General features: G+C 41.1%; 1 protein-coding gene and 1 pseudogene across 3 annotated transcripts in view; one reads left to right on the top strand and one right to left on the bottom strand.

Annotated features, from left to right (window-relative positions):
* PRKCE (protein kinase C epsilon) overlaps positions 1-24,836 on the top strand; it is a 538,158-nt gene that overhangs the window by 338,862 nt on the left and 174,460 nt on the right. For all 3 annotated transcript variants that reach the window (XM_077958601.1, XM_028831616.2, NM_001257741.1), the window contains 4 exon segments: positions 11,358-11,500; positions 14,496-14,592; positions 17,405-17,601; positions 20,894-21,067. In XM_077958601.1, the coding sequence (XP_077814727.1) occupies positions 11,358-11,500; positions 14,496-14,592; positions 17,405-17,601; positions 20,894-21,067 (611 nt within the window).
* Positions 13,913-14,334, bottom strand: LOC106992929 (large ribosomal subunit protein uL24 pseudogene; annotated as a pseudogene).

The raw sequence follows: 24,836 nt of genomic DNA, 5'->3' as shown, positions 1-24,836 counted from the left end.
AACTGCAAGAAGCTCGCCCACATGGCCATTGACCGGAGACATCAGTTCTCTGCCATATGGCCTCTCCACACGGAGACAAGAAAGTGAGAGAAGATGCCCTAGACACAGCCAATGGGACTTCTCGTCACTTTTGATGTTTTCCGTTCATTAGAAGAGAATCACTATGTCCAATCCTCTCCAAGAGAGGGAGTTACATAAAGGCATGAACACCAGGAGGCAGGGGCAATCAGGAGGCAGCTTAGGGGCTGCCTGGCACACCTGCACCTCCCCATCCACATCCCCTTCACCTCCTCACAAATGCAATCATCTTGTCTGTGGGGTCTACCCTGACCACTGGGTAGCTCTCAAGCTCTCATCTCTCATCTCTTACTTCCTCTGATTTTTTTTTCTAACTTAGCACTTATCTTCTAATATTCTAAATTGCTTTTTTTTTTTTTTTTTTTTGAGACGGAGTCTCGCTCTGTTGCCCAGGCTGGAGTGCAGTGATGTGATCTCAGCTCTCAGCTCACTGCAACTTTCACCTCCCAGGTTTAAGCGATTCTCCTTCCTCAGCCTCCCGACTAGCTGGGATTATAGGTGTGAGCCACCACACCAGGCTAATTTTTGTATTTTTAGTAGAGACGGAGTTTCACCATGTTGGCCAGGCTGGTCTCAAACTCCTGACCTCAAGTGATCTGCCCACCTCAGCCTTCCAAAGTGCTGGAATTACAGGCGTGAGCCACCGCACCCAGTCTAAATTACTTATATAATGTTAATTTCTTTCTCTTTTTTTTCTTCCTTCCTTCCTTCCTTCCTCTTTCTTCCTTTTTTTCTTTCTCTCTCTGTTTCTTTCTTTCTTTCCTTCTTCCTTTCTTTCTTCCTTTCTTTCTCTTGTCTTTCTTTTTCTTTCTCTTTCTTTCTTCCTTTCTTTCTCTCTCTTTCTCTCTCTTTCTTTTTTTTTTGTGAGACAGAGTCTCACTTTGTCACTCAGGCTGGAGTGCAGTGGTGTGATCTCAGCTCACTGCAACCTCTGCCTCCTGGGTTCAAGCGATCTTTCTGCCTCAGCCTCCCAAGTAGCTGGCATTACAGGCACCCACCACCACGCCCAGCTAATTTTTACATTGTTAGTAGAGACAGGGTTTCATCATGTTGGCCAGGGTGGTCCTAAGCTCCCAACCTCAAGTGATCCGCCTACCTTGGCCTTCCAAAGTGCTGGGATTACAGGCATGAGCCACCGTGCCAGACCTTATCATGTTCATTTCTATCTCTCCTAATCCAAATACAAGGTCCATGAGGACAGAGATTTTTTTTTTGTCTGTTTTGTTTTCTGTTTACCCAGCATCTAGAACATTGCCTGCACACCGACACCCAATAAATATTTGTTAATTCAACCCCCCATGCATAGTTATATAATTTGCTTTTCTACAGTATGTCTTGGAGTATTTCCAAGGCAGTGCACAGACGTCTACTTTACTCCTAATGACTGCCTAAGAGTCCACATTGTGGATGTTCTATAGATTATTTAAAATGTTGCCCTCTTGATGGATGTTTACTGGTTTCTGTGTCGTTGCTATTTTAATATATGCAGACATCCTCATACATGCCTCTTTATGCATAAGTGTGGATAATTATGAAAGAAAGGCCCCTAGAAGTTGAACAGTCACTTTAAGCCCTTGTCTTTTTGTGGTTGAATTATACAAGCAGGGAATTACATAAGGGCACTTTTACTTGTTGTCTGCTTTAAAGTCAAGCCATGTTAATGGACTGCTTTACCTTCCTTTTCATTGACATTTAATTTGTGTGGCTTGCATAGTGAGCTTGGGATTCTAGTTCCTTGTTATCTGTTGGGTCTGGTCTGAGAGGTGTCATTTATGCCACTCTACTTTCCGTAGAGTTAGAATAACTGAAAAGCGTGGTGTCCTGATTTGTGCAGGGTGTCGCAGCGAACCTGGAGATAAAACATTACTTTAGTTCTCTAGAAACTTGCACTGTACTTGGTCATTGAACATAGTAAGTTAAATAATAGGCCATAATTCAGGCAATGAGTCAGAAATAAGTGTAAGCAATTTACAGGCAAGAGAGGGCCTGGAAAGGGGGGCAGGGAGAAGGAATGCCACAGGAGTGCTTTGGTTGACTCAGAATCCTTTGCAGTAGCATCCACAATGCCTGGGGACCATGAGAATGTCTCCTGCACACGTGGCAGATTGGCTGAAGATTCAGTCTGAGCTCCGATCTGAGGAATGCTGGGTAGCAGACAAGCGGCCGACTGTGGTCCCAGGAAAGCTCTGAGTCACGGTTCTGGTGTGATCAGGACTCCGAAATCTCTTTCTGGTGATGACATTTGGCCCAGCATGACCCCAGGGGGCCATCCCTCTTACCTCCTTTCTCCTCTTCTGCCTGGGACTTTGCGGTTGTTCGCTCTCACACCCCTGCCAACTTCCATTGCACAAGCACATGATTTCCCATTTGCAAATATTTGCTCTCTGTCTCTGAGTGTGGCATGACTGGAACCTGTTATGAAATCAAACCATTGCCCTGGCTCACCCTCAAGGGCCAAATTGCCCCAACATAAAGAAATTCCTGCAGCAGACATGGACCTGGGCCCCTCCATAGGCGTGGCTTTGTCGCCGTTCCCAGAAGGTTGTCTGCTTGCTTTGGAGGAATTCCCAGGAGCCTGGCCAGCCTTTTGCTTCAATCTCAGCTGTAAAAAGGGTGGAAACATGGAAACCAAGTCTCTCCAAAGGATGGTAGGTTGTGTAATAGAAGGTGAAAGCCAGAATGCCTGAACCTCAGCATGTCCCCAGAAAGCACTGCTGCTGCTGCACCACCCAGCACATAGTAAGTCCTCAACAAATGTGTGGTGAATAGCTGGGTAGTAGTAGAAGGGTGCTTCTCTTTTCCTAAGAGCCCCTGGCAAAGCAGATCTATTTCTTCCTGGTACAACTTCATCCTAATGAAACCAGTGAAAATGAGCACTGAGAGGCATTCTGGAAAGAGAAGCCTTAAAGGGCAGCCTAGGGCTGGGAGTGGATTGGCAGCCAGGACTCACGGCCTTTGGCCTTGGTGCTCCCCAGTAGTGTTGTCAGGGGTCGGGGGTTCATTTGGCCACTTTAATGAGAATGCCTCTCAGGTTTCTTTTGGTTCCAGCAGGGACACCACTGCCCTTTGCTGGTCTGTGGCCTCCCAGTGACACCTGCAGCCTCCGGGAGCCCATCATGCTCCCGTTGTGGCTGCCCGAAGTATCCAGAGCTCCCCTTCCTCACCATCTTTGCCCTCGCAATTCCAGACTTTTCAAAGCACTTTCAAAGTCACTGTCTCACATCGTGCATGCTAACTGATGTGTGATTGAGATTGTTTTTTACATATTCAGATGACTGCGTAGCTCAGGGGAAATAGCAGACTTTTAAAAAATAAAAGGCAAAGTCCTCAAACCCAAAACCAAAAAAGATAACTCCTTTGCCGACCTGCCAGCCCAAGTTGTTTTGTCAGGACAGACAGGTCTGGCATTTCAACACCAGAGGGCGCTAGTGGTCAAGTTATGTAGACAAGTTAGCTGCCCTTGTCAAGAAATTCTCAATTTGGCTCTTTTTTTCTCCTCTCTGTCACCTCACAAAGAGGCAGAAGACAGCTTTCATGGGTTTGGTGGGCAGAGCAGGTGAGGTGAATGAGCCTCAAAGGGCAGCTGATGCAATGGGGCAGGGTAGTGGGGACCGAATTCCAGGCACAGTACTGTTGCCTGGTCTCTTATCAGCCCGTGGATCAGTTATTAGTGATAACCCCATTAGTCAAGACGGTGCCATGGCCTGGCTGCGGTGGAGTTTTCTTGTTTGTTTTGCTCTGAGAAAGCCACCCTGCCACCACCTCACCCCACCCCCACCTTTAGCCCAGTGGGCATCTTGGGTTCAGTAGCTCAGTTGAACTCTCCAGGCTGGGTTGGGGGGCTCTCTCCAGACCACTGACCGGGTTATGTAGAGCGTTACAGAGGTCTGACGGCTCATCCTGCCTGGTTTCACTGCAGGAACAGTTTTGGTTTTTAAAAAACTTTTAGTAGACTTTACTAAAAAGTAAAGTAGAGTAGTTTTAGGTTCCCCACAAAATAGGTCAAAGGTATAAAGATTTTCCACATACCTTCTGCTTCCACACATGCACAGCCTCCCTCACCATCAGCATTCTGCAACAGAGAGGTATATTTGTGAATGGTCAACGAACCTTCATTGACACATCATCATCAAGGTTCATAGTTTACGTTAGGGCTCATCCTTGGTGGTGTACATTCCATTATTTTGTTATACGTTATACAAGTGTATAATGACATGAATCTACCATTATAGTATCCTACAGAATAGTTTTACTACCCTAAAAATCCTCTATGCTCTGCTTCTTCATCCCTCCCTCTCTCCTAACCCCTGGTAACCACTAATCTTTTTACCATTTTCATAGTTTTACCTTTTCCAGAATGTCCTAAAGTTGGAATGATACAGTGGGTAGCCTTTTCAGATTGGCATCTTTCACTTAGCAATATGCATTTAATGTTCTGCTATGTCTTTTCACAGTTGATAACAGTTCTTTTTAAGGCTGGATAACATTTCAGTGTCTGGATATACCACAGTTTATCCGTTCACCTACTGAAGGACATTTTGCTTGCTTTCAAGTTTTGGCAATTATGAATACAACTGCTATAAACATCCATGTGCAGGTTTTTATATGAACATAACTCTTCACCTCATTTGGTTAAATATCAGTAATATAATTGCTGGATCTTATGGTAACGATATATTTAGTTTTGTAAGAAACTGCCAAACTGTCTCCCAAAGTGGCTAGACCACTGTGCATTCCCACCAGCAATGAATAAAAAGTTCCTGTTGCTTCATATCCCAAATAGCATTGGGTGTTATCAGTGTTTTGTATTTTGGCTATTTTAATAGGTGTGTAGTGGTATCTTATTGTTTTAATTTGTAATTTCCTAAGACATGTGATGTGGAGCATCTTCTCATATGCTTATTTACCATCTGAATATCTTCTTTGGCGAGGTGCATGCTCAAGTCTTTTTGCCCATTGGGTTATTCCTTTTGTTATTGTTGAGTTTAAGAGTTTGTTGCCTATATTGGATATTATAGGCATATATTATCATATATGTGTTTTGTAAATATTTTCTCCCAGTCTGTTACTTTTCTTATTCTATTGGCAGTGTTTGGTTTGGTTTTGTTTGTTTGTTTTGGTTTGGGGAGGTGGGGGACAGAGCAAAAGTTTTTTGTTTTAATGAAGTTCAGCTTATCAGTTATTTCTTTCATAGATCATGTCCATTCATCATGGTGTTGCATCAAGAAAGTTATCTCTGTAGCCAAGGTTACCTATATTTTCTTCTATATTATCTTCAAGGACTTTCATAGTTTTACCTTTTGCATTTAGGTCTACAGTCAATTTTGGATTCATTTTTGTGAAGATTGTAAGGTTTGTGTCTAGATTCACTGTTTTGCATGTCTAGTTTTTCTAGCACCATTTGTTGAAAACTATCTTTGCTCCATTTTATTGCCTTTGCCCTTTTGTCAAAGATCAGTTGGCTGTGTTTGCGCGGGTCTGCTCTGGGCTCTCTGTTCTGTTGCTTTGATCTATTTGTCTGTTCCATTGATGTTTTGCCAATCCCACATTGTCTTGATTACTTCAGCTTTATAGTAAGTCTTGAAATTGGGTAGTGTCAGTCTTCTGACTTGTTCTTTTTCTTCAATATTGTGTTAGTCTTTTGCCTCGGTCTTTTGCTTCTCCATGTAAACTTTAGAATGAGTTTGTCGATATCCATAAATAACTTGCTGGGATTTTGATTAAGGTTGCTTTGAATATATAGATCGAGTTTGGAAAGACATCTTGACAAATACTGAGCCTTTCTATCCATGAATATGGTATATCTTTATATGTATTTAGTTCTTCATTTCTTTCACAAGGGTTTTGTAGTTCTACTCATATAGATCTTGTACATATTTTGTTAGATTTATATGTAAATATTTCATTTAGGGGAATGATAACATAGATGGTATTTTTTTATTTTTAAATTCCATTTGTTCATTGCTGGTGTATAGGAAAACAATTGACTTTTGTATATTAACTTTGTATTCTTCAATCTGGCTATAATCATTATTGGTTCCAGGAGTTTTTTGTTGATTCTTTTGGATTTTCTACATAGACAGTCATATCATTGACAAACAAAGATAGTTTTATAGTTTTATTTCTTCCTTTCCAATCAGTATACTTTTTATTTCTTTTTCTTGTCTTACTGCATTAGTTAGAACTTCCAGTATAGGGTTGAAAAGGAGTGGTGAGAGGGAACATCCTTTTTGTGTTCCTGATCTTAGTATGATATTGGCTATAGGGGTTTTGTTGATGTTCATTAAGTTGAGGAAATCTCCTTCTATTCCTTGGTTGCTGAGATATTTTATCATAAATAAATTTGGATTTTGTCAAATGCTTTGTCTACATCTATTGTTAGAACTATTTGATTTTTTTCTTTCTTTAGTCTATTGACATAATTGGTTACATTAGTTGATTTTTCAGATGTTGAACCAGCCTTGCTTGCCTGGGATAAATCCTACTTGGTCATGATGTATAATTCTCTTTATAAATTGTTGGATTCAATTTGCTGATTGTTGTTGAAGATTTTGCATTCATATTCATAAAAGCTATTGGTCTGTAGTTTTTAAAATAATATCTTTGCTTTGATATTATGGTAATGGTGGCCTCATAAAATGAGTTAGGATATACTACCTCTGTTTCTTTCTTCTAGAAGAGATTATAGAGAATTGATATAATTTCTTCCTTAAGTGTTTGGTAGAATTCACCATTTGGGCCTAGTACTTTCTGTTTTGAAAGGTTATTAATGATTGATTCTATTGCTTTACAAGATAAGCCTATTTATTGTATATGTCTTCGTGTGTAAGTTTTGGCAGATTGTGTATTTTAAGGAATTAGTCTCATTTTGTGTGGATTATCAAATGTGTAGGCATAATATTCTTTATAATACTCCTTTATTCTTTTAATGCCCATGGGGTCCATAATGATGTCCTCTCTTTCATTTCTGATATTAATACTTTGTGTCTTCTCTCTCTCTCTCTTTCTCACTAGCATTACTAGAGGCTTATTGAGTCTATCGTTCTTTTCAAAGAACCAGCTTTTTGTTGTTGATTTTTCTCTATTGATTTTATGTTTTTAATTCAATTGATTTTTGCTCTAATTCTTATTATTTCTTTTCTCCTGCTTACTTTGGATTTAAGTAAGCTACTTTGGTCTCCTTTTTCTAGTTTGCTAAGAGAGAGGCTTAGATTATTGATTTTTAGAATCTTTTTCCTAATGTATGCATTCAAACTTCCTTTGAAGTACTTCCCTTGAAGCACTGCTTTTGCTGTATCCCACTAATTTTGATAAGTTGTATTTTATTTTATTTATTTTTTTGAGACAGAGTGTCACTCTGTCACCCAGGCTGAAGTGCAGTGGTACGATCTTGGCTCACTATAACCTCTACCTCCCGAGTTCAAGCAATTCTCCTGCCTCAGCCTCCCAAATAGCTGGGATTGCAGGCATGCACCACCACACCTGGCTCATTTTTGTATTTTTAGTAGAGATGGGGTTTTGCCATGTTGGCCAGGCTGGTCTCAAACTCCTGACCTAAAGTGATCTGACTGCTTTGGCCTCCCAAAGTGCTGGGATTACAGGCATGAGCCTCCATGCCCGGCAGATAAGTTGTATTTTCATTAATTCAAAATATTTTAAAATTTATCTTTAGATTTCTTTTCTCAGTCATATGCTGTTTAGCAATGTGTTTAATCTCCAAGTATTTTGGAATTTTTGAACTATCTTTCTGTTATTGATTTCCAGGTTAATTCCATTGTGGTCTGAAAGCCGACATTGTATGATTTCCATTCTTTTAAATTTGTTAAGGTGTGTCTTATGGCCCAAAATGTGGTCTTTCTTGATGATTGCTTCATGTCTTGAGAAGAATGTGTATTCTGTCACTGAATGAAGTTGTTGATGGATGTCAGTTATATTCAGTTGATTAATGTTGCTGTTGATTCAACTATGTTCTGATATGCTGCCTGCTAGATCTGTTTATTTTTGAATAAAGGAGTGTTGCAGTCTCCAACTATAATAGCAGCAGCATCTGTTTCTCCTTGTAGTTCCATCAATTATTGCCTCACTTATTTTGATGCTCTGTTTTTAGATACATACACGTTAAAAATTACATCTTTTTTGAGAATTGACCTTTTTATCCCTAATAACTTTCCTTGCTCTGAAGTCTGCTGGGTCTCAAATTAATTTTGCTATTTCTGCTTTTTTGGGATTAGTGTTAGCATGGTATATCTTACTCTATGTCTTTCCTTTTAGTCTGTATGTGTCTTTAAGGTGGGTTTCTTGTGAACAACATACAGTTAGTTGTGTCTTGGGTTTTTTTGATCCACTCTAACAATTTGTCTTTTAATTGGTATATTTAGACCATTGATATTTGAGGTCAATGATTATTGATTATTAATGTTGTTGTGTTAATATCTACTATACTTGGTACTGTTTTCTATTTGTTGCCCTTGTTCTTTGTTTCTATGTTTGTCTTCCACTCATTTGCTGCCTTTTGTGGTTTTAATTGAGCATTTAATATGATCCTATTCTATTTCTCTTCTTTCTTAGCATATCAATTATGCTTTTTTTTTTTTTTACTTTTTTTAGTGCTTGCTGTAGAGTTTGCAGTATGCATTTATGACTAATCCAAATCTACTTTCAAATAATATTGTGCTGCTTCATGACAGCACAAGTACCTTATAATAACAAAATTATCCTAATTCCTCCCTGCCATCCTTGTCTCATTACTATAATTTATTTCACTTACACATAAGCATACCTAGCATATATGTAAACACTATAATTACACATAATCAGCACATTGTTAATATTATGATTTTGGGCAAACTATTAGCTGTTAAATTAATTAAGAATAAAAATAAAAGTTTTTATTTTACCTCCACTTATTTCTTCACCTTTCTTTACCTGCTCTTTCTCTTGTAGATCCAACTTTCTGAGCTGTATCATTTGTCTTCTCTCTGAAGAACTACTTTTAACATTTACAAGGCAGATCACTGCCCATAAATTCCTTCAATTTTTGTTTGTCTGAGGAAGTTTTAAGTTCTCCTTCACTTTTGAAGGATAATATTGCAGGGTAGAGGATTCTAGATCGGTGGGGTTTTTATCTCAACATTTTGAATGTTTAACTTCATTCTCTTCCTGCTAGCATGGTTTCTGAGGAGAGGTTGGAAGTAATTCTTATTTTTTCTCCTTTATAGGTAAGACTTTTTTTTTTTCCTTTGACGTCTTTCAGCATTTTTTAAATCACTGATTTTCTGTAGTTTAGAAATTATATGCCTAGGTATAGTTTTTTTGTTTTGTTTTTTGTTTGTTTGTGGCATTTATCCTGTGTGACGTTCTTCAAGCTTCCTGGAGCTGTGGTTTGGTTTGGTGTCTGACGTTAATTCTGGGAAATTCTGTCCTCATTGTATCAAATATTAATATTTTGTTCTGTTCCTTTCTCTTTCTCCTTGTAGTGGTAGTCTCTTTATGCATATGTTACACTTTTTGTAGTTTCACCCAATCCTTGGATATTTTTTCCAGTCTTTGTTCTCTTTATTTTTTCATTTTTGAAGCTGCTATAGGTATATCCTGAAGCTCAGATATTGTTTCTTCAGCCATGTCTAGACTACTAACAAGCCCGTCAGAAGCTTTCTTCATTCTGTTAGTGTTTTTGATCTCTAGCAGTTCTTCTGATTCTTTCTTGGCATTTCTGTCTCTCTGCTTATATTACCCATTTGTTCTCACATGCTGTGGACATTATCCATTAGAACCCTTAGCATATTAATCACAGTTGTTTTAAATTCCCAGTCTGATAATTCCTGCGTCCCTGCTGTATCTGAGTCTAGTTCTGATGTTTGCCTTGTCACTTCAAACTGGGCTTTGTTGTTGTTGTTGTTTTTGTTTGTTTTGCCTTTTAGGATGCCTTACAATTTTGCTTGCCAGACATTATGTACTGGGTAAAAGGAACTGCCAGTAAATAGGCTGTGAGTAATGTGAGTGAGGTGTGGAGGGAGGGAAAGTATTATATAGACCTGTGATTAGGTCTTTTCATGAATTTGTGCCTTTGAACTGTGAACCTCACAAGTGCTGTTCAGTCCTCCCCTGGCCTTAGACAGAACAGGATGGCTAGAGTGGGCTGGAGTTGGGGATTTCCTTGCCCCCAGATCAGTCAGGGTCTGATAAAACCTCAGTCGTTTAAGCTCTGATAAAATAGTTTCTCCTAAGAGAAATCCTCGTTAAGAAGAGCAGAGTGCTCTGGCCTATTTAAAAAAATAGCTCTCTCCCCATGTTCCCCACCCCCAACCCCCACACCAAAATCATGAGATTTTCTCCATATTTACTATGAGAATCTAGTTGAGCTCCTAAAGAGCACAACTCTCAACTGAACATACAAAGGTCTATCAACTCAATGACTGGGTCCCCCTTAGAGTTTTTGACTCTCAGGTTTGTCTGCTCTGAGCCCCCCGTTTGTCAGTTACAGTTACAGTTTTTCTACCCCAGCATTGTTCTTATAGAGATTTCTGCTTCAGTAAGTTGTGATTCTCTGTATTCGCCTGGCTGGCTGTCTAATTTTGGGAGCAGCAGTTTCAGTTTGCTCTAGGACTTCACTTCACTTGGTGGATCTCGGAAGAGCTGTTGATTTTGTAGTTCGTTCAGCATTTTGCTTGTTAGAATTGAGTGCTGCTGACTTCTAGGCTCCTTAAGTGCCAGACTGAAAATGAGCAGGTTATTTTCACCTTTGATGTCCTACACCAAGGACAACTAAGTTAAGAGGGAAACACAAAGGAATTCATTGAATTCAGACTGTAGATTTGAAAGGGGCCTTAGAAGTCCAACCACTGGTTATTCTTCTGTCAGTAATGTTCCAACATTTTAATCAAGTAATGGAGTAGACTGTATACACATGACCTATTTGGGTCCAGAATTCAAATTAGCTTTTTTCAGAGAAAGGAATTAATTTCTTCTAGAGTCAGTGTCCACTCCCTGGAAAGAAATATAAATGTGAGATTTACTTACTTATCCATATTTCATATACATAGAAAGGATGGCTGGAAGGAAGTACTAGAAACAGTGGCTATCTCTGCAAGGTAGTTTAATGAATGATTTTGGTTCTGTATGATGTAAGACTTATATATATATATTTTTTTCTATATTTTCCAAATTATATCTTAAATGAACATGTAATACTTCATGAACATATAATACAATCTCAAAGGAAAGAAGTAACATCTTAGGCCATGAATACTTATCTGTCTTTTCTCCATGTCTCCTTACAGTCTGCAAAATGAATGTTCACCGTCGATGTGAGACCAACGTGGCTCCCAACTGTGGAGTGGATGCCAGAGGAATCGCCAAAGTGCTGGCTGACCTGGGCGTTACCCCAGACAAAATCACCAACAGCGGCCAGAGGAGGAAAAAGGTAACTGGCTGTTTGGCGGTGTTTCTGGAGCCCTTTTCAGGCTGGCATTTCTGTGCTGGCTTCCAGAGGGTGCTCTGGAGTTGAGGTAATAAGATTCCTGGGTTTGAGGTATTTTACTCAAAACTGCAAGTGTTTCAAGCAAAAAACAGAGATAGAAGCCAGGCAGGTAACTGTCTTCTTCAGCTCCAAAAGTGAAGTGAAAACAAAGCAAGCCTCAAGGGTTAGTTTGCCAGACAAACATAAACTTTGAGATGAGGAATTTGAAATTCCTTCTAGAAAAAGCTTAACAACTCTATACAAGGAAATGGACTTATCTGCTTCCAGAGCTGGCATGAAAGCAATGTTAGTGTCTGAACTTCACCCTTGGTATCATTATAATGAAGATAAATGGATGAAGAACTGGAACCACATTCTTTTCTAGGGAGGAAGCCAAGATGATTTGTGATCGTACCAGCACTGAGCTGCCCAGGGAATATTGTTAATGTCTCGCGACACGAAACATCTGGGCCTTTCTTTGGAGACCAAAACTGTCTCTATCTCTGTGACATTCTAAATATCAGTAAGAAGAGATCCATTTGCCAAAATGTTATTTTGGTAAGTCAGGACCCACAGATGTAAACAGAGGGAAAGGCATCTGTAGCATTTCGTTTGTAGGCTCTTCTTTAGCCCTGGCTCCTAGCCTAGAAAATTTAAGATGTCTTTGAAAAGTAAGTTATGAGATAATTAGAACCATGTTAACGGGGCAGAAAATCTGAGTGAGGGGTGCAGTGGGGAGTGGCCCTCATTGCCCAGTGGCAAACATCCTCAAGCCCCCTGCTAGAAAAGCAAGTCTGACTCTAGGTACCTCTGCAATCTTGACAACTAAATAGTCTCCCTGAATTTTGCCCTGAAATGTCTTCTAAAGGCATTTCCTGCATTTCCTGGTCATCTTGTCATGTTAGAAGCTACCCATGGCTCTTCCATGTGGCTTCTCTTGTATAGGAAAGGTTGAAGTGTTCTTATTTTCTTAAACTTCTCCTTCTACTCTGTTTTCTCAATAAGCAGAGCTGTTTTGCAAGGGTTGCAGAAGAAATTCTCTTCTCCCTGGTTGAGATAACCGAGACTTTGTGCTTTTGGTGGCTCTTCTCGGCTTTGTAAATCCCATTGGTGGAAACAGGACTTCAGTTGTTGACCCAAGGCGCTGGAATGGCAAGCAGAATATCAGTACCTGAGAATGCTAGGGCCCTGCTGAAGAGGCGAGCTGAGCAAACACTCTGTGATGACAGTGTTATGCAGACACATTTAAAAGCTCTAGAGAGAGCCCTTTTCAGGAGACGTGGCTTTTATTCTTGTCTAGAAGTAAATTAAGACAGAATCTTTGTCATGAAACATTTAAAAGAAAGCTCAGTACCAGCTCTCTTTGCCCTATATTTACATGGGCTATCATGCCAGCTGTGAGGCATTGTCTGCCTTGTCTTGGATTTGGAAGAACTAACAGGTAAGAAGCCAACATGGAGAAATTCAAGAAGGGGCAGGGTAGAAGGCTGATGGACTGTAGTCCTGATATTTGTATTGCTGGGATGCTTCTGATGCAAAAATTGGAAAAACTAAGTTGTAACTGAAGTCACTATGAGAGGATGGGAGAGAAGCGCCCTTGGTCTGAAGCTTCAAGGCCTCTTTGCAGGAATATCAGACTTTCTGGTGCTTTGGTAGCCCTCGTGTTGCCCCTTGCAACTAGTCCATCATCCAGAAAGGATGTGTGTGCACAGTGGGTAGACCAAGAGTAAGTACTAAAAGGGAGCAGAAGTGTTTGTGATCTTTGAGTCTAAGCCACTGATGTTAATGGAGACTCAAAGTGGGATATGCCAGCATCTATGCCAAGGAACAAACCTCACTAGAGGTGTTCTATTAAAATTTGCCAAAAAATATCAATATATATGAAAATATTTATTGAGCATCTATTATGTTTCTTACTTTGTATAAGTCACTAGGGGCATTAAAAGTGCCGGACAGAGTCTTACCTTCAAATATCCTATAGTCTGCTTAAGCAGAGAACCCCTCACAATATACATACAAAGGTGCTAACTATAGAAAGCTGAATAAGATAATTAATAAGTGCCAAACAGGTGTTAGAGACAAGTATCACATTGCTTTATGTGAGATAACTTGCATTGCTTGGATAGTTGGAGGGGGGCTTTATGGAAGACATGGGGTTGAGCTTTGCTTAGAAAGGTCAATTGTATTTGGGTAGAATAAAAAGTGAACAAACTGAAGTCTCTTGTTTTCTTCCCTTTAATTGGCAAATGAAAACTTGAGTCTGTGCTTTCAGAATATCAATTCAGCAGGTGCCACTGGGTACTAGGAACTCTCTCTCTCTCTCTCTCTCTTTTTTTTTTCATTTTAGCAGTTTTTAATGAAAGTTGTATGTAAGATTTATACCTGAATCATCTCAATTGTTTTTTCGTTGTATTTGCCCTTCTCCTTTCCTACATGGTGAGATGTGGCTTTCCGTTCAAGGATCTCTTTGCAGTCTTTGTCCAGCTTTAGCTTGCTGGGGTAGATGCCTACATGGATAGTTGTACATTAGTCTTTTCCTGCTGTACCCATTCAATGTAGATGATGTATTTCTTCCTGTAAACCTGGACTACTTTTCCAATTTGCTGACCTTTATAGTGTCCTCGCACAACCCGAAGTACTTCATCCTTTTGGATGGGGTTGGATCAAACATTGTACCTCTGTCTCAGCTCTTTGGAACGAGGGGAAGGCATCATCCTTCTGTGAACATGGGAAGGTGCATTGAAATTCCTTTTGTGGTTCTTGCTCTGGTCAGAAGTCACAGAGAGATCCAACTTCATTTTGTCTACTTCAGTTATGGCTGCAAGAGGACAGAGATCTACTGAGTTCCCGCTACTCTGGGAACTCTCACGGCTCTTGTATGGCATCTTGATGCTTTTGACATCAGAAAACTCTCAACCTCCCTTCTGATGCCTCTGTCCCTGCTTTCTCTCCTCTCTAGCTCATTGCTGGTGCCGAGTCCCCGCAACCTGCTTCTGGAAGCTCACCATCTGAGGAAGATCGATCCAAGTCAGCACCCACCTCCCCTTGTGACCAGGGTGAGACCCTCAGATTTGCTTCCTGACCTCTGAGTTCTGCCATTGGATGGACCAAGGAGCTCTGAGGCCTCTTTAACCAAGAGTGAGCTTGTTAGCTGAAATAGCTAGCAGCCTTGGCGGGTTTTCAAACACCCTTTGCCTGTTGATTTAATAGTTCTTTCATTCTATAAGACCTTCTTGAGGGCTGGGCATTCCATGGCCATATCGGCTTTAAATTCCTTCCAGGCCAGGGTGAGAGGAGAGCAAGTGTATGATGTTATGGTTCTCTGTTTTCCCTTGCCTCTGTCCCTGGTTCCAAGGGTACTAGAGAGAGAAGGGTACAGCTCCCTCTCTTAAAGCTCTTGCCTGGCCCTCGACCTGTCAGCGCCACTCCCTTGAGTTGAGTTTGACATTCCTTTCCCCATCATCATACCCAAAACCTGAGATCAGCTTGAGTTTGGGGCTGGGTGAGGGAAGATGTCTTCCATCCTGGCCTTTGAGTGGATGGGGATAGAAAGATGAAGCTAGAGGAGAGACTGAGAAAAGAAGTGGGAAGGAGGCCAGTCCCAGGCCTGATTCCCCTCTATAGCTCCAGATAGCTCCTTCTGTCTGAATATGCTTCAGACAATAAGTTCTGTGGACATAATTTGCACAATAATAATTCTGCAGCCATCTGAGAATGCTGAGGCTGAAGAGGGACTTACACTTGCAAAACCTCCTACTCTGGTGACCATTACCAGATATGACTGGCAAGGGACATATGCATCTGCAGAACAGGAATACCCAACCCAGCCTGACAATGGTGCCTTGGTGTTCTATATCCCCTTTTGTATTCATTATCCTAATTTTATGCCCACACCCACTCTATGGTGGTGCTTCATTACTGTCCCCCAGGTTAGCGCGTGGGAAGTGGAAGGTCAGAGTGTTGTCAAGGTTTGGAGATAAGTCAGTGGTAAGGGCAAGACTGTACCCATGCTGGCTGAGGGACCCACTCTCAGAAACCCTGCCATCAAACCTTCCTTGGAGGTCACCACCATGACCCAGACCTTCTTACCCAGGAGTAAATAAAAAGAGCTTTGGGGTCATGCGCCAGCCATGAGGCCACAAAATAATTGGTCTCAGTCCCTCTTCATGCTACTCCAATTAACTTTCTGTGTCTTTACACTCTACCTCATTCCAAATGAGATTTGAAGCATTCATAAGCAGCCTGACAGTACTCTGGGGCTGCAGAACTTGTAGCTATTTTCCCAGACCAGTTTGGGGGTTTTCACGTGTTCCTTTCTGAGACTGAGATCCCCTTTGGGAGCTTCAGGGAGACAGGGTCATATGGGAAAGAGAGCCCAAGTAAGAGTTCAGAGACCAGGGTTTCTAGGCCTGGCTCCTGCCCCGCATGCTCTCTGGCTCTGAGCTCTGTCATTGGATGGGTACAGTAGCAGGTTGCAGTGCTCCCCAGGGCCTCTGCTCATCCCACTTGACAGAGGGGCCAGGATTTCCCAGTAGTGATGTGAGCACAGATGTCCCTCTGAGTGACATTATTACACAACAGAAATCAGACATAGTTTATTTTTCTTCCCTTGTAAGAATAAATAGAAAAACTTTTTCTTCAAGCTTTGGTGTCCCTAAACAACTATGTTCTGCTTTCCAAAATTCATTTAATAACTGAGGCTTTTAGCTCTATGGTGAGATTAAAAGTTACTTAGTCAAGCTAAGTGATAGGCAGATAACTGCTGAATTGGCAAGGGGAGGGTCTGCAGACTTAGCAGCTTTCCCCCACTTCACCCTCCCCAACACATCTCAGAGGAGCCAAACTCCAGATCTAGGAAAGATCTCTGGATTCCTTGAGTGAGCCCTTATGGGACTCTGTCCTCCTGAAAAGAAGCTGAAGATCTCTTTCTGTCACTCATGCCTAATTCTGATTCCCAAGGGCTAATAGGCTGTGTTCGCCTTCTGTAATCCGTTATTCACAAGCATCATTTAAAATCGGATTATGCTCAAGACGCCCATTTCCACACAAAAGACTGCGTGTCTTGATGAATGAGTTGCTAACAGTAAAGCTTCTTCAAATAGAAAAGGTCAGAGGATCATCCAGCATTATCTCCCCCAGGTAATTCAAGTCACAAGCTCTAGAGTAGGGCACAAGACTGTCTCATAGTTGAGAAGTTTTACTGAGAAATTCCCGCCCCATTGGAGATAAGTTTGCAACATGTCACTTGGGAAAGCAATTCTGTTGTTAATAATAAGCCCATTGCTCGTTTTGTTAGATAACCTTGTGTGAGATGGGTATTTAGAAGAAACCCGGCAACAAGGCTGAGTAAAGGCTTTTAGAAGGTGTGAAGATTTCCACTTTCAGTGATCAGCCACCATTCTGATGGCTCGGTTATTGAAATAATTATATCACCAATGATTACTGTGATGACAGTTCCTGATTCGTTGTTCTCATCTTCAAAGGAAACTTGAAGGATACCTATGACTCTGCAGAATTCTAGAGAGGGCCCAGATTTGTGTGCTGCACCTAGAACAATGGAATAGGCTACTAGCCAAAGGGGGCTTTCAGAGAGACGGCCAGGTCCAGTGTAATCTGGAGTTTACAAGGGCAGGGAAGGGACTGTGTCCTCCTCCTCTTTGCATACCTAGGCTCTGCTGCGCATTGGGTGCCAACGAGAATATGGTGAACAGATGAGGGAACATACAAAGGGATGCCACACTGGATCTGTTGTTATGAAGAACCAGAAAGAGGACTGAGAGCTTACAGGGGAAAGTCTGAGTGTTGAGTCCTAATGGAACAGCTTATGAGGTATGCACTAATGCAATTTCTTGTTCCCCTTGGCCCTAGAAATAAAAGAACTTGAGAACAACATTCGGAAAGCCTTGTCATTTGACAACCGAGGGGAGGAGCACCGGTCGGCATCATCTCCTGATGGCCAGCTGAGCCCTGGGGAGAACGGCGAAGTTCGGCAAGGCCAGGCCAAGCGCCTGGGCCTGGATGAGTTCAACTTCATCAAGGTGTTGGGCAAAGGCAGCTTTGGCAAGGTCTGTGGCACACATGGGTGGAACTGCTGGTTTTGTTCTACTCCTTAGCGTTGTTTCATCTGTTTGATCTAAGATTGAGAGAGGAACTTTTCAGACTGATCTCGTTAGGTTTTCTTTCCTTCCTTGTAAGTGCAAATGACCTGAGGCCAAGCAGATAGGAACCCTGGTTCTACTATTAATTGGCTATATGAGACTTTCACATAGTGATTTAATCTCTTTGGAATTCAGTTTTTCTCATTTGTTGAATGGGGACAGGAATCAAGTGAGATGGTAAATGAGAAAGCACTTTGGAAAGTTTTAAATGCTCAGTGTTCCAAGTTAATAATAGTATCAATACATGTCTTCCCTGCTTCAGAGATCCAGCTGAAATTCTGTTTTTAATTCATTATGAAGACTTTGAGAATGAATTCCTGCCCTCAGTAAACCTAGGGTTCAAAGCAAATTTAGCATGCATTACTTTGGAAGGTAAATTTTATTTAACTGATCTTTCTGGCATGTAGTAAATGTTTTGTTTATCCTCTATATGTGGCAAGAGAATGGGAATAATCATCTCATGCCTTGGATCAGGGTCCTCTGTCCTTGGTGTCATTCTCCATATCTTGTTCCCCACTGAGATGAATGCAGTGGTGTGGGGTGTGGCGTTTAGTATGCTCAATAAAGCATAAAGGTGGTCAGCCACCATACTGATGGCTAGGTGAAATGAAAAAATTAACCCCTGTTCATTTTAGAAAGAAGATGAAGGGGCAGGAAGCAGAGGAAGCTGTTTGCATTTCACCTGAGATCTCTGATTGTTCCCTGGCTCTATTCAGAGCTGAGCCTGGGAGTCACCTTTCTGGGGCCTCCTGAGAGGTTCTGGGAGGTCCTGCTCTGGGGACCAGGAAGCTCCTGGGATCACATGCCCTGGCATGTCCTGGACTCTTGAAAGCAGCAGCCTGTCAATCAGCTGGTCCATCCCACCTGGTTCCCAGCTGTCTTACCTGCCCCTATCTCACCCTGATATCACTCTGGTGGGAAGGTAACTGGGGTTTACTTAAATGGCAAAAGCTGAAGCAATTACATTCTTTAGAGACTGGCTAAATAAGAAGAGGTCCTCTGGTTAGGCATAATTCTGGGGCGTGAGCAGGATGCAGTCTAATTTTGAGCAAGACTCCAAGATTCTAGGTTTTCATATAGTGTAGGCAGGATGGGAACTTAGATGACTTTGGAGCATTTAGGTTATCTCTTAGGAAAAATCACAGCCAAAGTTTGAGCCAGTTTTAAAGAGTCTGTAAAATATGTGGGTGACAAAATGTCTTCAGGTTAACATCATGAATTCCCTCATTAAGTTTCTGATGGCTGCTTTTTAGCTTTGATGACTTACATTGGAATACTGTACTTAGGAGTTACTTATTTAAGAAGAGAAAGGCTTGTGACGTTTGTAGGTAAATGAGTGCAAAAATATCAAATGATAGGAACACTTTAAGAAAATAGAACTGTTAATTAGCTCTCTTGAATAGGAATCACGTTTCCAGCTTCAAAGTTATAAAAGAAACTATAAAGGCAAACAAGGACAGATTCAACTACATAAAGATACATGATTCTTTTCAATAGAATAAAATAACAGAAAATCATAAAACAGGCTTAGAAAAACTTTTACAGAAGGTAAAGGGTTAGTATCTTTATATATCATATGTGTATAAATTTGTAAGAAATTAATATGATAGCAGCATAATAAGACAAAAGAGACGGGAGTAATTTACACAAAAAGAAATACAGTCAGAAAACATATTTTTAAGGTTTCATTTTAAGTTAAAATAGCATCACTGTAACATTTCACACCTATTGAGTGAGCAAAAAGACTTTTTAAGTGAAACTACTCAGTGTTGTTAAGTCACCGTGAAACTCCAACACTCCTACGTTACTAGTGCCACATTGTATCACACATCCTTTTTGAAAATAGGAAATGTGCAAAATGCTTAACCCTTTACCTACTTATGAGAGTTTCCATCTTACAAATGTAATCCAAGAGGAATTGTTTTAATTGTGTACAAAAATACTCAATGCAATTTACATAATACTTGATTAGATATAACTTAAGTGTCTAATTTGAGGGAAATGGTTAAATAAATTATGTTTACTTGAATTGAATATAAGCAACCATGATAATGATGGAGACCACGTGGAGAATGTCTGTAAGATAACGTTCAGTTAAAAATAGTTACAACTGGCCGGGCGCGGTGGCTCAAGCCTGTAATCCCAGCACTTTGGGAGGCCGAGACAGGCGGATCACAAGGTCAGGAGATCGAGACCATCCTGGCAAACACGGTGAAACCCCGTCTCTACTAAAAATACATAAAAAACTAGCCGGGCGAGGTGGCGGGCGCCTGTAGTCCCAGCTACTTGGGAGGCTGAGGCAGGAGAATGGAGTAAACCCGGGAGGCGGAGCTTGCAGTGAGCTGAGATCCGGCCACTGCACTCCAGCCTGGGCGACAGAGCGAGACTCCGTCTCAAAAAAAAAAAAAAAAAAAAAAAATTGTTACAATATTTTACTGTAACTGTAAAAATATTTGATGTACTGTAATTGTAAGTATGACAAACACATATAAACATATGAATAACCATTCAACAGATGTGTATTGAACTTCTCTTTTCTATGCCTGGGCACTGTGCCAGAGATTAAAAATAAATAAATTGTAGTAACTATTAGAATGTAGTAATGGTAAAATTGTAGTAACTGTGGAATAGGAAGTTTTCTTAAACATTACATATACATCTTGAGAGGGGGTCTTGCTGTGTTGCCCATGCTGATCTGTAACTCCTGTGCTCAAACTATCCTCCTACCTCAGCCTCCCAAGTATCTTGGGTGCATGCCACCACACCTGGCTTGTTATAATATTTAAAATTACACACGCCTGTAATCCCGGCACTTTGGGAGGCCGAGGTGGGTGGATCACGAGGTCAGGAGGTCGAGACCATCCTGGCTAACACGGTGAAACCCCGTCTACTAAAAATACAAAAAAATTAGCTGAGCGTGGTGGCAGGCACCTGTAGTCCCAGCTACTTGGGAGGCTGAGGCAGGAGAATGTTGTGAACCCAGGAGGCAGAGCTTGCAGTGAGCCGAGATCGTGCCACTGCACCCAGTCCGGGTGACACAGCAAGACTCTGTCTCAAAATAAATAAATAAATAAATAAAAATAATATTTAAAATCAAAGAAAAAACATAATTAGTTTTTAAAGTATTTGGTATTAGCTTATGTTTCTTCTTTTTATTCCATGCATGCATAGATTGATGGAGGCAATTGATTGATTGCAGGTCATGTTGGCAGAACTCAAGGGCAAAGATGAAGTATATGCTGTGAAGGTCTTAAAGAAGGATGTCATCCTTCAGGATGATGACGTGGACTGCACAATGACAGAGAAGAGGATTTTGGCTCTGGCACGGAAACACCCTTACCTTACCCAACTCTACTGCTGCTTCCAGACCAAGGTATGTTAGGAAGAAGCTGGCTGGCTGCCATGTTGGGGCATCTTGACTATCAGATAAAATACCGATTTTAGACCCTCTACATTGTTCTCTCAAAGACTTTGTAAAGTGGGATGGGTTTTACCCTTGAAAAGATCAGGATATATTTGAACAGCATCTTCTTTTTTAGGGCACTGGATTTTCCATTCAAGGTTGTGCTTGTGAAGGGATGAGAGAGCTGTAGAATTCTTTGCAGCTAGAGCTGGACAAAGCCAAATGGCTAAACTCACTGTTTGCTCATTGGAAAAACCAAGTGCCGTTAGTCCTTGCTCTGCTCCTAACTTTCTATCACTGATCAACTCACTTAACTTGTAAGTTATTTTCATGCCATATGAAAAAGAGTAAAGGCCACCTTAATCTCTTCTAATCTGTGTAATGTCATCTGAAGTAAAGGATGTGAACAAATGCTTAAAATTTCGTAGTGAAACACAAATATAAGGCAGCATTTTTAATTTACCACATAGGTGTCTGGGAACCAGAAGGTGGCAGTAAAGAAACAAAGATCATCCATAACTCCATGGTAGAGTCTGACTTGAGTATCATTAACTGATTTGTTACCTGTTTTTAGTAAAGAAACGACAATGTTCTTCATGAAGCTCTAATTTTGTTATCCTTTTTGAGGGGTTGGGAGGAGTCTTTTAGGATCATTATGGATGTTTGTAGTAGTTTGCCTTTTGAGAAGGCAAAGATAGACATCGCCTGAAACTCCTAGCCATGGCTTATGTGGAGCCCAGACCCTGAGGGTGACATCATGGGGAGGTGATACCCTGCTTCTGGGTGTATTCTCATCTCCATGTCATTGTGAATGCCAGTTTTTCCACTTAAAATTCAACAGTTATTCATTGAGTCATTTGGCAAACTTTTTAAAAATTATATTTCATTAAATCCTTCCCGTGTATCTGATGCCATGCCAGGTGCTGGAGATACAGTGGTGAACTAGACTAGTCTCTGACCTCATGGAGTTTACATTATCTTTGGTACACTGTTTCCCAAAGAGGATTTCTCAGAACCCCAATCACTTGAGCAGCTGTAAGAACAAAGGACTCTGTGACCCACAGTTGGAGTCACTGCAGACATAACCTGTCTTAGTCTCAACACACATTTATTTATTAGCATCCTTGAGGAGACCTGCAATGAAAACAAAATTACCTTGTTTAATCTACTTTTCCCAACTTATTTGATTCCAGGGTCCCCATCTCTGTCTTACACACACATACACATGCACCCACACACACACATATACATGCACCCACACACACACACAATGCCCATTCCATACTGAGGAACCCTGATCCAGTGGAATGTTTCCTATCCTTCTGATCTCTCAGGAGAATAAGAAATATCATCTGAAAATCTGGAAATCATTCTGCTTATCTTAAGAAGGACATATATTTCTTTGTCTATGAAACTTTCACCTGAGACCCCTATTTAATAAGAATCTATCCCTTTTTCTGAACAAGTATAAGAATTACTAGCTATTCTCATTTTTGATGTGTGTTGTGTAATGCCTAATATTTATGGGTTTATGTGTGTACAGAATCCTATATAATAGAGACTCAGTGATAGAGTTAACTTTTCTTCTTTTTTCCACTGGAGCATAATTTTAGATTCATGAGAAATGTGTCATATTTTGTATTTTCCATGGTGCCTATCACAGGGCCTCACACTTGACAGGTACCCACTAACAGAATTAAAGACTTGGAAGATTTTTTCAAAGTCACCTTATCTTTCTTTCTCTCTCTCTCTTTTCCTTTCCTTTTTTTTTTTTTTTTTCTTTTCTTTCCTTTTGGTACCAGTGAGAAAATTGGGTTTCAGAGAAGTAAAACTATTTTGCTCATAGGCATTCCATCTTGGCAGAGTCAGACCTGGCATCTCATCTAGTCTCTGGGACTCCCAAGGTAGTGGGGCCTTGCTCTGATTCACATTGCTGCTTTCTTGTGCCTGACCCAGCGTGGGTCCCTTCTGTCGGAGGAACCCTCCCACTTCCCCTGTCCCCAGCAAGTAGCCCTTTCTCTCACTGTCTGAAGTGGCTTTCTAGGCAGGGAGCCACTCTGGCACATTTTCTTTACACACATTGTCAAGAGGCCCAACATGCTAGGAGGGGTCCAGTTTAGTTGTGAGGGCTCTATGGAGCCCCTCTACCTGGTGTATCATGGGAAGCCACAGTTGAAGGTCAGCTTGGTGAATGAGTGAGGGAGTGGGAATGGATGTCTTCAGTGTCAGCAGTGTTCTCCTTTGTGCATTGTAGAGTATCAAGGCTAAGGATTCCTCATCACATGGCAGCTTTTGGAGCACAAAGTGGTGTTAAATGACACCAGGGATTTCTTTTATGGCAGAACAATGATCAAACTAACATGGATGTTGTCATGGATGGCTGTAGGGTGAGGATGGGCAGAGAAGGAGCTTCCGCTGTAGTTGAGATATTTACTCTCTTTTCTTGGGCCACTGTCAGGCAGCCACAGTCACAGGAGCAGCTTTGCACCAACTCTCTCATGCCAGCTCAATTTCATAGAATACTTTGCTTTATGTAACAGATGCATATTCACTGAATTTTTCTAAAGTGAATCATATTTTAACCTCATGGAAGGATCTTAACTTACTTATGAAAGGAACCTGATGAAGGATCAGCTTATAAACTTTCAACTTAACTTTTTTAAAATGTGACTTTCCCTATGACAAACCAATAGTTTGTCATGGTTTTAAAGAGACCTGACGCTGAGGTAGATGCTGGGGGTTATTAACATAAAGGAAGATAGTTCTCAAGTGGAAGCATTCAGTGATAACAGAGTGGGAGGTTATTCTAACTTCCACAAGCTAAGAGGGAGTAGCAAACAGCATTGAATAGTTATGTTCTAGATGGGAGTATTCAAACCAAGAAGGCTCAGAGGATGGGGTCTTCCCTAGGATCTAGTGGAAGAAGTGCGATCAAGCCAGGCTTTGAAAGGTGGAGAGGATTTGGACAGGATTTGGGAATAGCAGCTGGGTTTGGTAGCCATAGAATTCAGTCTTGCTTGAGTTTCACTTTTCCTGAAAACAAAGGACAGTTCCTCTGAGCCACCTTAAACCTGGTTTCCACTAAGACTCTAATACACCATTCAGGAACACAAAGACCCGATTGCAATCCTATTAAGATTTCTTTCATACTTGTTTAATTATGATACACAGAACAGCAATAATGTTAAGTCGAGTTTAATTATTTTTAGGTGAGCCTTTATTTTTCAATGTATCGGAAAAAATGGTCCTTTTGGAAACATTACTTTGAGAACTTCTTCTGACAGATTACACATAGCTTCAGGCTGCACACTATACACAAGTTGCCTGGAAAGACTTAGAAGTGTGTAAAGTGGTGATACCATATCTAATATGGCAACCAATGGCAATGGTCATGCAAACCCATTGACATCAGTCATGATGACGTAGTCAGGTTCAGGTCTGGTCAGTGCAGCCCACTGAAGGGCCAACTTACTGCTGAAGAGGGAGTGTCCAATGGCAATGGTCGTGCGAACCCCTTGGCATCAGTCATGATGACATAGTCAGGTTTGGGTCTGGTCAGTGCAGCCCACTGAAGGGCCAACTTACTGCTAAATAGGGATTTGGGCTTTTCTGTACTGAACCCGCCTACCCTTGGCTCATGTGCCCCATCCCTCTCCTTGGGATCTAGAAAGGCAAAAGCAAATAAAATGGCTCCAGCTCTCCAGGGCTAGTAAGAAAAAGCAGACAGAACAACAAATTA

This window comes from Macaca mulatta, chromosome 13 (genome assembly GCF_049350105.2).
Source record: "Macaca mulatta isolate MMU2019108-1 chromosome 13, T2T-MMU8v2.0, whole genome shotgun sequence".
Taxonomy (NCBI): Eukaryota; Metazoa; Chordata; class Mammalia; order Primates; family Cercopithecidae; genus Macaca; species Macaca mulatta.
The sequence above is the reverse complement of the archived record's forward strand: the minus strand, read 5'-3'. Positions and strand labels throughout refer to the sequence as shown.